Source organism: Lasioglossum baleicum, chromosome 14 (assembly GCF_051020765.1).
Source record: "Lasioglossum baleicum chromosome 14, iyLasBale1, whole genome shotgun sequence".
NCBI classification, from domain to species: Eukaryota; Metazoa; Arthropoda; class Insecta; order Hymenoptera; family Halictidae; genus Lasioglossum; species Lasioglossum baleicum.
Window position 1 is genome coordinate 12,526,384 of NC_134942.1, and position 14,144 is coordinate 12,540,527.

The 14,144-nt window shown below is 39.1% G+C and overlaps 1 protein-coding gene across 3 annotated transcripts in view; it reads right to left on the bottom strand.

Annotated features, from left to right (window-relative positions):
* The window catches only part of LOC143215608 (nucleolar protein 4-like), a 153,304-nt gene that overhangs the window by 14,235 nt on the left and 124,925 nt on the right, over window positions 1-14,144 (bottom strand). For all 3 annotated transcript variants that reach the window (XM_076437886.1, XM_076437885.1, XM_076437884.1), the window contains 3 exons: window positions 10,057-10,382; window positions 6,309-6,512; window positions 4,534-4,680 (listed from right to left, as the gene is read on the bottom strand). In XM_076437886.1, coding sequence (XP_076294001.1) covers window positions 4,534-4,680; window positions 6,309-6,512; window positions 10,057-10,382 — 677 coding nt within the window. The remainder of the gene's footprint in view (window positions 1-4,533; window positions 4,681-6,308; window positions 6,513-10,056; window positions 10,383-14,144) is intronic.

Consider the following 14,144-nt stretch of genomic DNA (forward strand, 5'->3'; position numbering starts at 1 on the left):
CGGTACCGGCGAGAAAGCAACGCGAGAGGCGGCTAGATGTGTCGGGCAGAGACGTTCGGCCATGAGTAAGCCGATGAAATTAATTCGTGGAAAGGAGAGCCGGCGAAAGAAAGGGGAGGAACGAAATCGAGAAAGAAAGACCCGAGCACAGAGGCGAGGAAGAAGAGGAATGATGGGAGAGGAGAGGGAGCGTGGCACGGAGGAATGAAATCGTCAAGAGAGAGGAGAACGGATGTAGGGAGGTGTTTTTATGAAAGGCGAGCAGTGTGCGTTGACGTCAATTATATAGGTGGCTACGGCAGATAGCCGGCCGCGTCCGTGCACGAACCCCGGTCTCCTCCTTAATGGGTTAGGTTTAGGTCGTCGGAGAGGTTATCGGTCTCGGCTTGCTTCCCTCTCTGTCTCTCCCAGTGCTCCCCGCATCTGTATCTCTCGCTCCTCCTCGCTAGGGATTTTCAACGTAGATAAGTCGAAACGAGAAACCAAGTTTCTAGCTTCTTGCAGCTCAACCGGGAAAATGGGGGCGGGGTACGGAGCAGAGAGAGGGAGACCGGGTGGATGTGCACTATTCAAGAGGTCAGAGGGAGGATTAGGTGCGCCAACGACACGCCGTGCAGACCTGGACCCAGCCGTTTCTGATGTCTACGCCATCCGCTCCCAACACTTGGAAAACTCGAGTCTCTCCTCTCTATGCTTTTCCACGATCAGGATGAACGAACCGGAGAGGATATCCGAGGATGTACCGGCGGAGTTTCAACCGTGCTCTCTCTCCTATGCAACTTCTGCTCGCATGTTTGCCTGCAACACACCGAGCTACAGACCCCGTACCGCGAGCTCCACTCCCCTATCGCCTGATTACCCTGATATTCGCGGTATTTCGTTGATTGGAAAATGTTGCGGCTCTTCGCTGTCAGGTGCGCGGCTAATTTTTATTGTTGAGCCGCTGGAACCGTGGATTCTCGTTACGCTCGCAGAGGAGAATGCGTTTCAGCCAGATGGAGGCCTCTGATTAGGGACCATTTTTCTCTCAGCTCTTGTGGCTATACCAACTATTTTCTATCGCGCTTAATAATATCGGGGCTGTTAAACTTTGGAGTTTTAGCGAATCTTTGCAGGCTTGAATCTCTGCTGTCGTGAGTTTAATTGTTACGGCAATACCAAACATTTTCTACGACATTTAATAATTTCATATCTATCAAATATTAAAAATACATTGATATAAAAATTATATCAGTACCCGTATTGACACAAGGGTTAAATAGAGTGAAATTACTTGGTTTTTTAAACAAATTTTTGGCTGTGGTCAATATGTTTATTTTTCCACACGCACTCGTATAAAAAGAATAGAATTCTACTGATTGACATTGAAATAAATTTTATCTAGAAGTAAAATTGAATAAATGATCCTCAAAAAGCAGCTTTCAATCAACAGATTAAATTAATATTATAGCAAGTTCTGGCATAAACGAGAGGGACCTCTCTGAACCGCAAGGGGTTCAAGTTCTGTAAGAACATAAAGAATGATCGAATACTAATTGAGTCGTTTGGACGAAGTAACACTTTTTACAAATGAGATTATCAATTCTGCTAATTATGTGGACTCTTTGAACGTTTGATTTACAGCCTCGATATCCAAGGAAACACTTACAGCAAATCAATTCCAACGTGACAGCGCTGTAAAAACAGCCATTCATCATTTTCGAGGAAGGATACGCACGTGTGTGTGCAGCTTCTGTTTCTAAAGAATCTTAGTTTATTTTGTTAGTGGCGCATATCCCAGTGAATATAAGAAGAACAGCTTCTATGATTCTACGAAAGAATAATATTTAGACATAAAGTTCAAAGAATCAAGAATACTAAATACGTGCAGAATCATTTAACCAACCCTTTCAGAACGAATGTCGTCATGTTGCCAACAATTTAATTATTCATATGACAAAATATCGGAGCATCCTTTTTTCTAGTATTTTAGACTTTGATGTGCTATCTAGCTTTCAGAGGAAAATGTATTTAACTCTAATTTCACATTTTTCATTTTTTAATTATTGAAATTATAAAGATACTTCCATTAGAAATGATTGAATAAATTCCTTTATTCAAGCACGTGTTGTTATAAAAATTGTGAGAATCCAATGGCCACAGCCATTGAATATATTCTTCAAAGAAAAGTAGCTAAAATTTAGTCTAATCTCCGGGAGCGTCTTCATGACGAATGAACGAGTTTCATTAAGTACCCACGAAAAGAAACTTGGAAATCGAGAGAAGCTAATCCGAAGTGTTTTGGGTAGCAAGTAATTTTTGTGGGGGCGGCGATTTAATTGAACGTTGAGGTTAATTGAAATTTCAAACAGGTCCAAAGTATAATGGCACCAGACCGAGTCGGTTCGAGGCTTGTTGACGTCTCCTGGCAGCGAGTATTTCAATTTTTCCGTCGTCGTTCCGCAGTACGCGTGGAACGTGGTCAATGTGTGCGCGCATTGCATCAGAGTGGGAGAGGTGCGCGACCCCCGGGTTATCACTAGTCTCTCGGACATACCTATATCAATCCTAGCTTCGTTTCACGTATCGCGGCGTTGGAGCGTTGCGCAGGAGAACCCGAAGAGCCGCTCGGATTTCTACAAGCGATAATTTTATGACCGGGGACGCCGCGCCGCCGCTTTTATGGAGAACTTTATCAGCGTTGCGTCACGAGGTCGATCGCCAGTCGATCTAGCGATCCGTGGCTCCTCCATTTCAGCGGCCCTGACCAACTTGCCCCGTTTTCCCAAAAATTCCCGGTTTTTCGCGGTCCGGAAACTGAAGGTGGACGGGTACCCTAGCCTCGGTTCGGCTTTTGATTAGGGGTGCGCGGGTATCCGGAAATCCGGATTCGAAAATTCGTGATACGGGGGTATCCGAAGTCGAAATCGGGTCGGGAAAATTTATATTGTTCGGAGACCCGAATATCGAAGTGTGACACCCAGAACATCTTTAATTTTGACGAAGTAAACAATTGTTTGTATGTAATTTGAATGTTATGAATTGGTCAGCATCTCGCAGGGGTTACATCGCGTAACTCATGAAAAAATACATTCAAATATGCACTGTGACAAGACCTTCAAACAGCCTTGCACTGAAATTTGTACTGAAGGTTAGCATCTCAAACTTTAATTCATAAATAATATACAGTGATCACTAGACTGCGGATTTTATACATTTATGACAAAAATGGGAACGTACAATTTAAAACAGTGAACCTATGAAAAAGATTTAAGCCCACCAGTATATAAGTTTCACGTTAATGAGATAATTAAAAGAAGAAAGAAATTTTTATTCGGCACCTGTGTCTTGCAATCATTGCAAACATTTTTTATTTTGCATAGAGATCCGCAGTCTAGTGATCACTGATAATAGAAATTTTGTTATTAAAACGGTGGCAACTGCAGTATCCATTGTGGCATATTTTAGAAAAATTCGTAACAAATCATTTATCTTCGTGAAAGCTGTCACACTAAAAATGCATAAAATAATATTACATCGAACGAGTCTAGAATGTTTATTTCACACGAACATAGCGAATGACATTCTTTTTCGCAATGTTTTCTAAATTCGTGGAAAAATGGACTGTAATAATGAAGAAAAATGGAGTCTTTCTGTACGTAATTATGTTATCAATTATGGAAGTTACCTTAGTTCAACATCTGCAAAATTTGGATTTATCACTAGTACAGGAGTTACAGGAGTTGATTTATGATCATAGGCAACTGGATGGTGCAATGTGTCTGAATCCGAACGTATGGACCATGTGTTATTTTTAAAAAGCATTCGTAAGTCAGTGCTTCCTAATCAGTCATTCCGAACGGATGTAATTAATTATAATAAACATTCTCACTTTACATGCATCATTTATACGGAACCGTTGTAATGTTAAGCAAAATTCAATGTAGATAAGAAATAGAATATCTTAAAGAGAGCTTGAACTCCCAATAAAATATGTTTAAAAATATCTTGAAGAAGAAAAATTTCACATAACGTTATCAAGAAATTCGTACATTCTCACGCCTCAATTTTGACTAGCTGATACAACTATCATCTTTTTCTTATGTATTTCAAAGAATTTTAGAAGCAGATTCGAAAAATTGAACTCTCAATAAAATATCTTAAAGAGAAAAAATTCGTATAAAATTATCAAAAAATTGATACATTCTCACGCCTCAATTTTGACTAGCTGACACAACTTGCATCTTTTTCTTACGTATTTCAAAGAATTTTAGAAGCAGTTTCGAAAAATTGAACTCTCAATAAAATATCTTAAAGAGAAAAAATTCGTATAACATTATCAAAAAATTGATACATTCTCACGCCTCAATTTTGACTAGCTGACACAACCGTAATCTTCTTCTAACATATTTCCAAGAATTTTAGCAGCAGATAACTTCGAAGAATTTATTTTAGAGGCAAATACTATTTTAGAAGAAAATGATATGAAAAACACGATATATGATCCACGTGGGCGAAGTACGATTAATAGATTTTCATAGTGATCTTACTCACCGTTGCGGCCGGTAGAGTTGGCATAGGCTGTGACACAGGTTCCATACCAATTCTCATACGTTTCGCGTTGTCGCTCTCGTTTTCGCAGGCCGTTGCCAAAATTTGCTCAGCCTGCACGGAGGTCAAGTGTGCCGGAGTGGGCCTCGCCTAAAAAGAAATGCTTGCGTCACGTGATCGTCGGCATACCAAAATCTCGAACTTGACTCAGACCTCAGGAATTCTTGAGCTTTCGCGCATGACCTTTCACAGTTCACAGAAAACCGGAGGAACTTTTGCCAACAACGTGGCGACAGTACCTCCAAGAGTTCTTCGTAGACATTTATACAAAGATAGACTTCTAGTGAATTACATGAATGGAATAAAAAACTTTGATCCTCACATCACAACTCTGTCAAAGTCTAAATAAAGTATATGACACTACATTCTATTAGGCTTTTCCAAATGTTCAAACGATTTCCAAATTTTTACATTAATTATGGTTCATTCTCTAAGCATTAGTATTTTAATTATTACAAAATTTGCTGGATAACACTTTTAAGAAAAGATAAATTTTCACGCGTAAGTGTTCTTAATAAAACCTTGTTGTCTATAATATTTGCTTAATGAAACTTTCACCAAGATATTTGTGGCCTTTTTCTGATTAAAACGAGCCTAAACACGGTACTAAAGAACAAGTGTGTTGTATTCAATGGTTTGTTGGGATTCTTCCGATTAAAATGAGTCCAAACTTGACCTAAATCGGTCTACTTTCATAGCCTTCATGCATAACAATCGTACGTATGTTCTTAACTTTGTTATATACATTGAATGTATTCAACTGGTCCAATTTAGGTCGTGTTTAGACTCCTTTTAATTAGAAAAATCTGAGCAACCTATTGGTACAGTAATGTTTCTATCGACGCAAAAGCCTCGGGGGGATTAGCTATTTTTTTGAGCTTGAAAGGCCGAGCCGAACGTAAGAAGAACAGCGCATGTAAAGCGACTGCGACTCCCCGCGTCTCTTTCTTTCCGACACGCTGTCTTCCTTGCGCCCGAAACGTCCATCGTCAATTATAGTGTTTGGCCTTTTTTTAATCAGAAAAATACCACGAATATATTGATGAAAGTTTCATAAAAAAATAAGTAATAATAAAAAAGATTAAATATTGGTGTTACATTGTGAGGGCACACGGGCCTTTGAACTGTGCCGACGACTGCGACTCTCCGCGTCGCATTAGTAGTGGTTGACACCGATATACCCGAGCCGAGATCAGATTACTACAGTGGAGGGGATATATTTTTGCGTCCTGCGTGTGCAGCCGTTTTGCGTCGATAGAGACATTACTGTACTTCGTTTGGCAAGGTAAGACAAAAATAACTGAATTTGTAATTTTACATTGCATTTAAGCTTGCTTTTAGGTTAGCTTTTAGGCTCGCGGCACCTGTTTGAAGTCTCCTATCTTCGAAGTAGTGTTATTCTCTTTCCTTGTCCACTAAGATAAGGCTCCACTGAGCTCGAGGTACTAAGTGGTGGGGATGGTTCGTGCAAATTTATATCGAGACATTTCTGTACATATACTACGCACAGTAGTGCACAATTAAGCGTCCTCACTCGGGACCGAATGCGGTCACTTAAGTGGTAGGGGTGGCTTCTATGAATTCGACGGGGTTTGAGGTCCCATTTTGTTGAACTTGGAGGGGATAGGAGCGGACACTTAAGCGTGCACTACTGTGTACAGAGCCCACATATAATATGTGCAGACAAATTGCTGGGAAAGAGGATCCGCCGTGCTTACCGCATCCCAGGGCGCGCCCTCCCTGCCTCGTTTGTTCCTCCGACAGCTCTTCAGGTACGTTCTGATCCTCTTCCTGGCCCTCTCCGCGAACTCGGGGAACTGTCTGGTGCAGCTGTCGATGATCGCCTGTATCTTCTCCTTGGGCTGCTTCGAGATGGGCACGATGCGGTCCAGGTTCTCGTCGACAAACAGCCTGACGAACATCTGAAAGAGGACGCGGGCCGACCGCCGCGGAATGAATTAAACGAGCCCGTACACTTCGCTGCCGGGAGGAATTAAGAATTTCGCGGTGGTGGGAGAACGCACGGGGCTTCTATTAAACTAATTGTAATTAATAAAGGAGAGCCTGGCTCTCTCGGTAGCCGGCTCACGGCCATCTGCGGACTCCCCGGTTGAATTTCAGGTTCGCGCGCTTGGAAAATGAACGGAGATGAGGAGGGATCGAGATGGGGCAGAAGAGGATGATGAGGACTGCGAGGAGAAACCCGGCGTGCCGCTCCGCGACGCCGCTTTCATAAAATTTTATGATAATTGAGGCTTTTTCGGGAAAAGTCCGATGCCAGCCGGCTAAAGTTTCATTGGATCAGGGCGATGCTGAAGCTTTTTCCTCTTTAGGCAGTTTCCTTCCTGTTGCGAACGCGCGAACAAGTTCGTACTTCTTTTTACGCGGTTCCCGCCCGGTAATGGCGGCCGCAATAAACTCGCCGTTTCCGGTTTAATGCGGCTCGCCTGGAAGGAAATGGGTAAGACCGTGCGCCGCGGCCGCTACCGACGCCGGATTCGATTTCAGGTGTTGCACGCTCCCCCGGAGACGTTTAACATCAGATAATTAAATGGAAGTAATTGCTAGTAAACGGTATTTAATGCCGAACGAACATGCCACGCGGTGCTGACGCGGTTTAGCTGGTGCTCTCTTCTTATAGATTTACCGTTCGGATAACAGCCTGCGGAATAGATTAACCGGTTTAGCGCCGTGGGTCTTCGCAAAAATCCGATGGAATACAAGATGGCGCGACCCCGCTTCTTTCGTTTTACGCCGAAAAATATCTGACAGGGTGACAACTCTTCTCTAATTGTCTCTAACATGGGCTACAACGCTTATGACTAGACTGCGAATGTAATGACAAAAATCAGTAGGCTCAACACACAATATAGTCATCAGAAGAATTAGCGAAGAATGTTATTTTCATCTAATTAAAATTATAGAGACAGGAGACATATTTTTATTGAAGTCTCGCGTAATTAATGCATGAAATTTTTGCAGTCGATTTGCCACAGTTTTCAGTTTAATGTAACTTCTATAAACCGTGAGATTAAAGACATTGACAAAATCCAAAAGTGAAGTTTAAATGGAAATGTTTAAGAAAGTTTAGGAAATTGCTGGAAAAGTAGTTCCACCTTGCTAGAAAATTGCAAGATCAAAGAAATGAGAATATTTAGTTGCAAATGAATGCAAGAATATTATCAAAAATTTCAGTATCGAGGGACAATCTTCAAGGGCTAATATTTTAATTTTGGTTCCGGTACACTTTGTTAGTTTTTACGTTGATTTTGCAATGTTTACAGAAATGTTCGTTCTTAACTGTTTAGATAACGTCAGAGATACCATTTGATTCTTCGTTCGTTTTAAACGTTGAGTCATACTACTTCACTATTCTTCACGAAACATTTTTCTACTGAGAGATATGATTTCTTTAATAATAACGATTCATTCGAGTCGTTGTAGGAAGCGTTACGTCTTCCAACTCTGACTGCTTCAATAATTATGTCACCTGTTCCTACGGCTTTAAGCTTTAAAAACAGTTCCATACTACGGTAAACAAAAAACAGTTGGCCGTGCAGCAGACCTTGAAATCTATTTCACAACTGTACGTGAAACCACCTCGTAAATCAATCGCCTACTTCAAACTAGGTGGATATCTACAGTAGACGTCCCTTTATCTAAAATAAAATTACGTATATGCAAACCACAATGTTTATAAGCTAAAACGTCAGTCAAATGTTTAGCATAAATGAAAATTTTCTTTTCAAAGTGATCAGATTTCGTGATTTTTAATGATTACTTCACTACTCCCATATTCATGAAGATAAGCACTTTTCAAACGCCCTGGTAGAACCACCATAGCATCCAGCAGAATGATTATTTATTCATACGAAAAATTCTGTACGTCCTTCAAAGGCTAAGAGGTAAATAATTAATATACTGCGGATATTTGTGCATGTGCAGCATTACATGGCATGCAGAAGTAGAGATTCCAATCAAACTTGCTAGGACATGTATATTTTTAGGAATGTAGTGAAAAACACCTGCTACTGGAAATGTACTCGTTCTTATCTAACATTTTTATAAATTTTTGTCCGGAGCAGTCAACCTGCATTAAAATCTGCAGTGTAATTACAGGTGAAGAAATTCTTTTCGACTCACTTCACACAATTAATAATTCATAAATAGTCTATATGTTGATTCAGTACCATATAAATTCTTTTCGACTGACTTCTATTAGCTTAATAGGACAGATTTCACGTAATTAACGTGTCTATTCAAGTGGAAAGATCGTCCTTCTATTATAGGTGATTGGTAAGTGTCACAATAACAATTAACGTTGCACCTACCGAAATGATTTAGCTGCCTATGGCGAAGGAACCACGACTTATTTACCTCACGCATCTCTATACAATTATTATGTAGACTCAGATTAAGACTTGTGTCCCCACTCTACGTTCCCCTTCTACGACACTACTCCGCACGATTCCTAATTCGTGCCCCCTCCCCTCAACTGGGTCTGTATAGATCAGGAGCACTTCTTCCCCTCTATCACTTCACTACTCCCACTACCAGTGTACCAGTTCCCCCACTATCAACTAATTCACATTACCCCTACCGTCCTTTGTCTCGCGTGACTGCGAGGATACGATATACTCTCCTAATCTCCCAACCCCCTCCTACAATTCAAAGCAGTTTGATGGAGAGGACTCAGTAGTAGGGAGAGAAGAAAAATGAGTAGATCGAGTGCAAAATAGTAAAAGCATTTAAAGAATCCCACATTGTATTATTATATTTTCAAGTGATTAAAATAATTTAAAAAAGAAATAAATATCTACGTGGATCCTGTGCCTTACAATAAATGCGTGCAATTTCTATTTTGCGTAAAAATCTGCAGTCTAGTAATTACCATTTTTGTTAAACTAGTGTAACACCATTTAACAAGCACACATTTTTAGACTGCGGATCTTCAAGCAAAATAAAAATGTTCTACATTAATTGTGGGAAGCAGGAATAAAATAAAAATTCATTTCATCCCTCAATGATTTTTTAAATTTAAAAACAACCTTACAATATTCTCCAATTTTTAAAATCAATTTCTTTATAAATGCATCCGCTGTCTACAGATTTTAAATCGATAATAACAAAAAATGTCTCGACGTATTTATTAATGAAAATAGCGAATATTTCAACTGTATTAACCTCCTCGAAAGAGTCAATTTCTGATTCTATTGTTCAGTAAATAAATCGAAATAAATCACAGTGATTTATTAAAAAATATAAGGAAGAACAGAAAGGTGAGCAGAGGAAAGGATGCTGGTTAAGTGTTATTTTGAATTAAAAAGTTTGCAAAAGTGATTTTGAGCAGTCGAGGTAGAAAGGAGCGGAGAGTGTTAAAATATTGGGCGTCCTCCGCCCTTGCGGTTCTCCTTCGTCCCGAGAAGAAATCGGCCGCGGTCGCAATACACTCAAACGGGGACTCACGTTGAAAGCCTTCAGACGCTCCGGGTCATGATGTCTGGGGTCCAGCCTCTCGTCGGCGTCTTCGTCGTCGTCGTCCTCGTCCTCTTTATTGCCGCTGCTGCTGGTCTCGTCGTGAGCGCTCCCCGTCCCTTCGCCCCCCGGTGGACTGGACTCTCGATCGCGATCCGATCGCGAGGGCGTCGCGGACGATCCTGGCGGCGGTGTCTTCTTTAGTCCCATTGCGTAGGACGCCCACAAGGATGCCATGTCCTCGCTGGCCACGGCGCCCAAATTGGGAACAGTTCCGGCGGGCATGTCTACCATCTCCGAAGAGCCGTTCCGCGAGTCTGTAACCATTAAACAGAAATCCCCGTTAATACAGAAGAGAAAACACCGTGTACTAGTCTACAGTGAATCCGAATACAGCTGCGACTATCGATAAATATCGATAGTATCCAGAGATTATTAACCCTTTGCACTCGGAGTTACTTTCACTCGAAAATTAAACATTTCTTCAATTTCTTCTTTTTTCAATTTCAGGGATATGCGATTGCTACAAGTTAGTAAGTGATTCGATAATAATGTAAACAATATTTTCAATAATGGCACAGCAATCTTTAGTGGCGCCTCAGAGTCACCATTCGAGTGCTAAGGGTTAATAATGCTAGTAATTTTCTCGGACACGTTTAAGAATTTAATTTGAGAATAATTAGTCCAAATATTCGAAAGAAGTTGAAGTTTGTTATTTGCTATTATTGTACAATACAATAGCAAAAGTTAGGATATATTGTATATTATTGGAGTCATGAGAGACCCATACCATTTAAAGGTATAATAATTTTTTGATTAACTGTACAGAGTGTACAGAAATTATGTCACAGGAAATTGATGTAAGAAAGCTACAGCAAAATTAATTTCAAGGGCGGGAGGTCAACAGTTTTTCTGGATTGCATCTTATTCTACTCATCACAAGAATGATAAATGCAAAAACAAGCAAAATGATGGTAAAGTTTTTTCTTAAAATTTATATATTTCACGCGCAAAGAAATAATATCCAACGGCATCACACTCCATCTGAACGAAGAATGAAAATATAATATGAATAAAATCAGTACGGTAGAATAAAAATAACTTTACCGCAATTTTTTAGGCGAACGATTGAATTTTTATCGATGGTTTTGATCAATAAAAACAAAATTGACCTTTCGCCGTTGATATTCAACGTGATCTTGTTAAAAAACATTCTTGTTCGAAACCTGATGAGATACAATTCGATCGTCTGATTGTTTTTTCTTGGCAACGTCGATTTGTTTAGTGGCGGTGAATTACGTACTCGAAACAGCGAAACAAAACGACACATTTCGTATTTGCATCAACGCACCCGACCGAGTTACGTAACTCGACATTACATCGTAAACTTTTTCTACATCCACGACGGTGTCTGTCAACTTGTTGCGCTTGCTCGCGAAGACAATACAAATAACTTCTCGGCTGGTCGTGAAACTTACTCGCGTCTGTCGACCCGCGACTCCCTTTGAACCCACACTTCGAAACCTCGCTAAATAAATCGATGAGACGGTGTTTACCGCCGCTAGCGTAACAGGAAAATAGTACAAGGATTTCACTCGATCGATGATGATAACATCAGAGATCGACAGTTATTGAACTTACTTTTCAACAGGTTTTATTTAAAACATGGATCATTGAACTTTTTCCAAAAGAAGTTTTCGTAACATTAATTCCAATGAGAACGTAGAAAACTTTCTATGTTTTTATTATACTGTTATCATGTTACTTGAATATGTTCAATTCCGATTGTTTAAAAATATACATAGTTTTTATCGTCCGCGGGCAAGGCCACTTCGCAAAATTGCTTCATTAACGGTTGATGGGATATATGTCCTCCAGTTTATCTGACATTAAAAATACTAATTACATTTTTTATATGCATATAGGTATCGTTTAATCTGGAATAAACATAACGAGGTATGCTAAGGAATTGTATCTAATACATTTGTTAATTGAATGAAAAATGTGTAACCTGTCGCCTTTTGTGTAGGTTAAACAATAAAAGTACTGTTTCTTAGCTCACCACGCGTACTACTATTATTAAAATAAAAAACAAATGAATTTAAAACATTTTTCTAGTCTACATGCATGTATGTAAAATACAATTATTATTAGACAATGGATCTCCATGAAAAATAAAATTGTTCTACCCGAATTGCAACAAACTGGAGTGAAATAGAAATTTATTTTCTTTCTTAATACATTTAATGAGTTAGAAATAATATAATGATATTTTTACATTTTTCTGATCATTCTCATTTTTGTCATAAATGCAAAAAATCATTATGTAACTTAAGATTTGAGATTATGTAAATGAATATTAAATAATGTTAAAATTCTGAATAAAAGTGAATAAAATGAAACAGGAAGTACATGTTTGGCCAGAAAAGCTAGATGACCGTACTAAAAGTTTATTCTTTTATTCAGTGTAAAGAATGTTTCCAGTAATTGAGCAGAAACAATAATTTTGAAAAATTGTCTGCATTTATATGAAATTTCAGCGTTTCCGTTTCCACGCGAAATTCAGACGAAAAAGTTAAAACAATAATCGGGTAAAGTGTACAATCGTATTGTGGCCAATCGAAAAACCCCGACCACATTTCTGCTGCGTGAGCGCAGAGTTAAAATATTTAAATAATTTGCGCATAATAACAAATAGCGTAAGCACCATTTACACGATTTTCAGTAATTTTCACGCGTTCGACGGGGAAGCGACTGCATTGTATTAATGTTTTCATCAAATATTTTCCGCGGTTATTGTGCGTATAAATAAATCATTCTTACACAACGATGATATTAATTTATTTATATTTTCTACCGACCGTGGTACCTTGTTTTCTCCTATATCTATTACAATAGGCGATCAAATTATTATGCGTAGACAGCGAATTTTATGCATTTATAACAAAAACGAGTAAAAATATCAGAAAAATTAAAAAATACTGCTATATTATTTTCAACTTAATAAACGTATTAAGAAAGGCAATTTTTATTGTGCTTAAAGATTCGCTGTCTAATTATTTAATTATATTACAGTGTTGCTAAATGTACAATAGATTTGCAAACATTAATTCTTGATGAAAGTAAAATTGTCTTAATTGTAAACTTGTCAATTTGTGAAGAATAAAAATTGTATTATATTAAGTGAAAGATACAAGGGTTACATACGAATTTGTATGTGTTTTTAATAGTTCCAACGAGCTTGAAAATTATAGAACAATCATTTCAAATTCTTTAAATAGCATTAAAAATGGTATTTACACCACAAATAGTTCTGATCCGTGTTCCAGGTCGTTGGAAAGCAGAAAGGATCAACGTTAAAGTTCACAAATAATTGATCCGACGGTGCACATCAATCCTTGACCGCAGAAAAGACCGACTCTTTCGTTTTTTCCACGATACGATTGGGAAATGTTGAGCAGTTAGGTTAGATCAAGGGGTAACGAGACCGTGGGTGGTATTTATGTGACGGTGTAATAACGATGAACGCGAGCCACTTCTTGATCGCGCGACAACGTTGATTGGGGATGATCGAAGTAGCATTTCGGAGGCAGTTCATCATGTCGGTATCCGAGGGTGGCCATTAGAGTTATCCCGATTTATGGCACAGGCGGCGTGACAGAATAAGCACCGTTGCCGACACGGTTAGCACTGTACGCGCTGCACCAATCATTCTTGCGATTCCACCAATTAGCCGTGCTATCAGACGCGATAAAAACGGTTAAGCTCTTTAGATTTCACAAATCCTTCCGTCTCAAAGTTATTTCATTTACAAGGATAGTTTTCCTGTCGTTAAACTCCTTATTAATCTTCGCGTGTTCCGCAATAAAACGTTCCATAATCTTCCGGTTTTCTAAACTTTTGCGAGTTATAAACCGTGCTTCTTTAAAATGCAAAACTATAAGCCTAGATTGTCCTAATACCTTTTATGCTAGTATTTCTGAGGTAAGAGGATTAATACTACTCAAGGCTTTCAGTCTTTATCACAGCCATTTCGCATATGATCGATGATACCTCTTAAAAGCTTTTTCATCGAATAG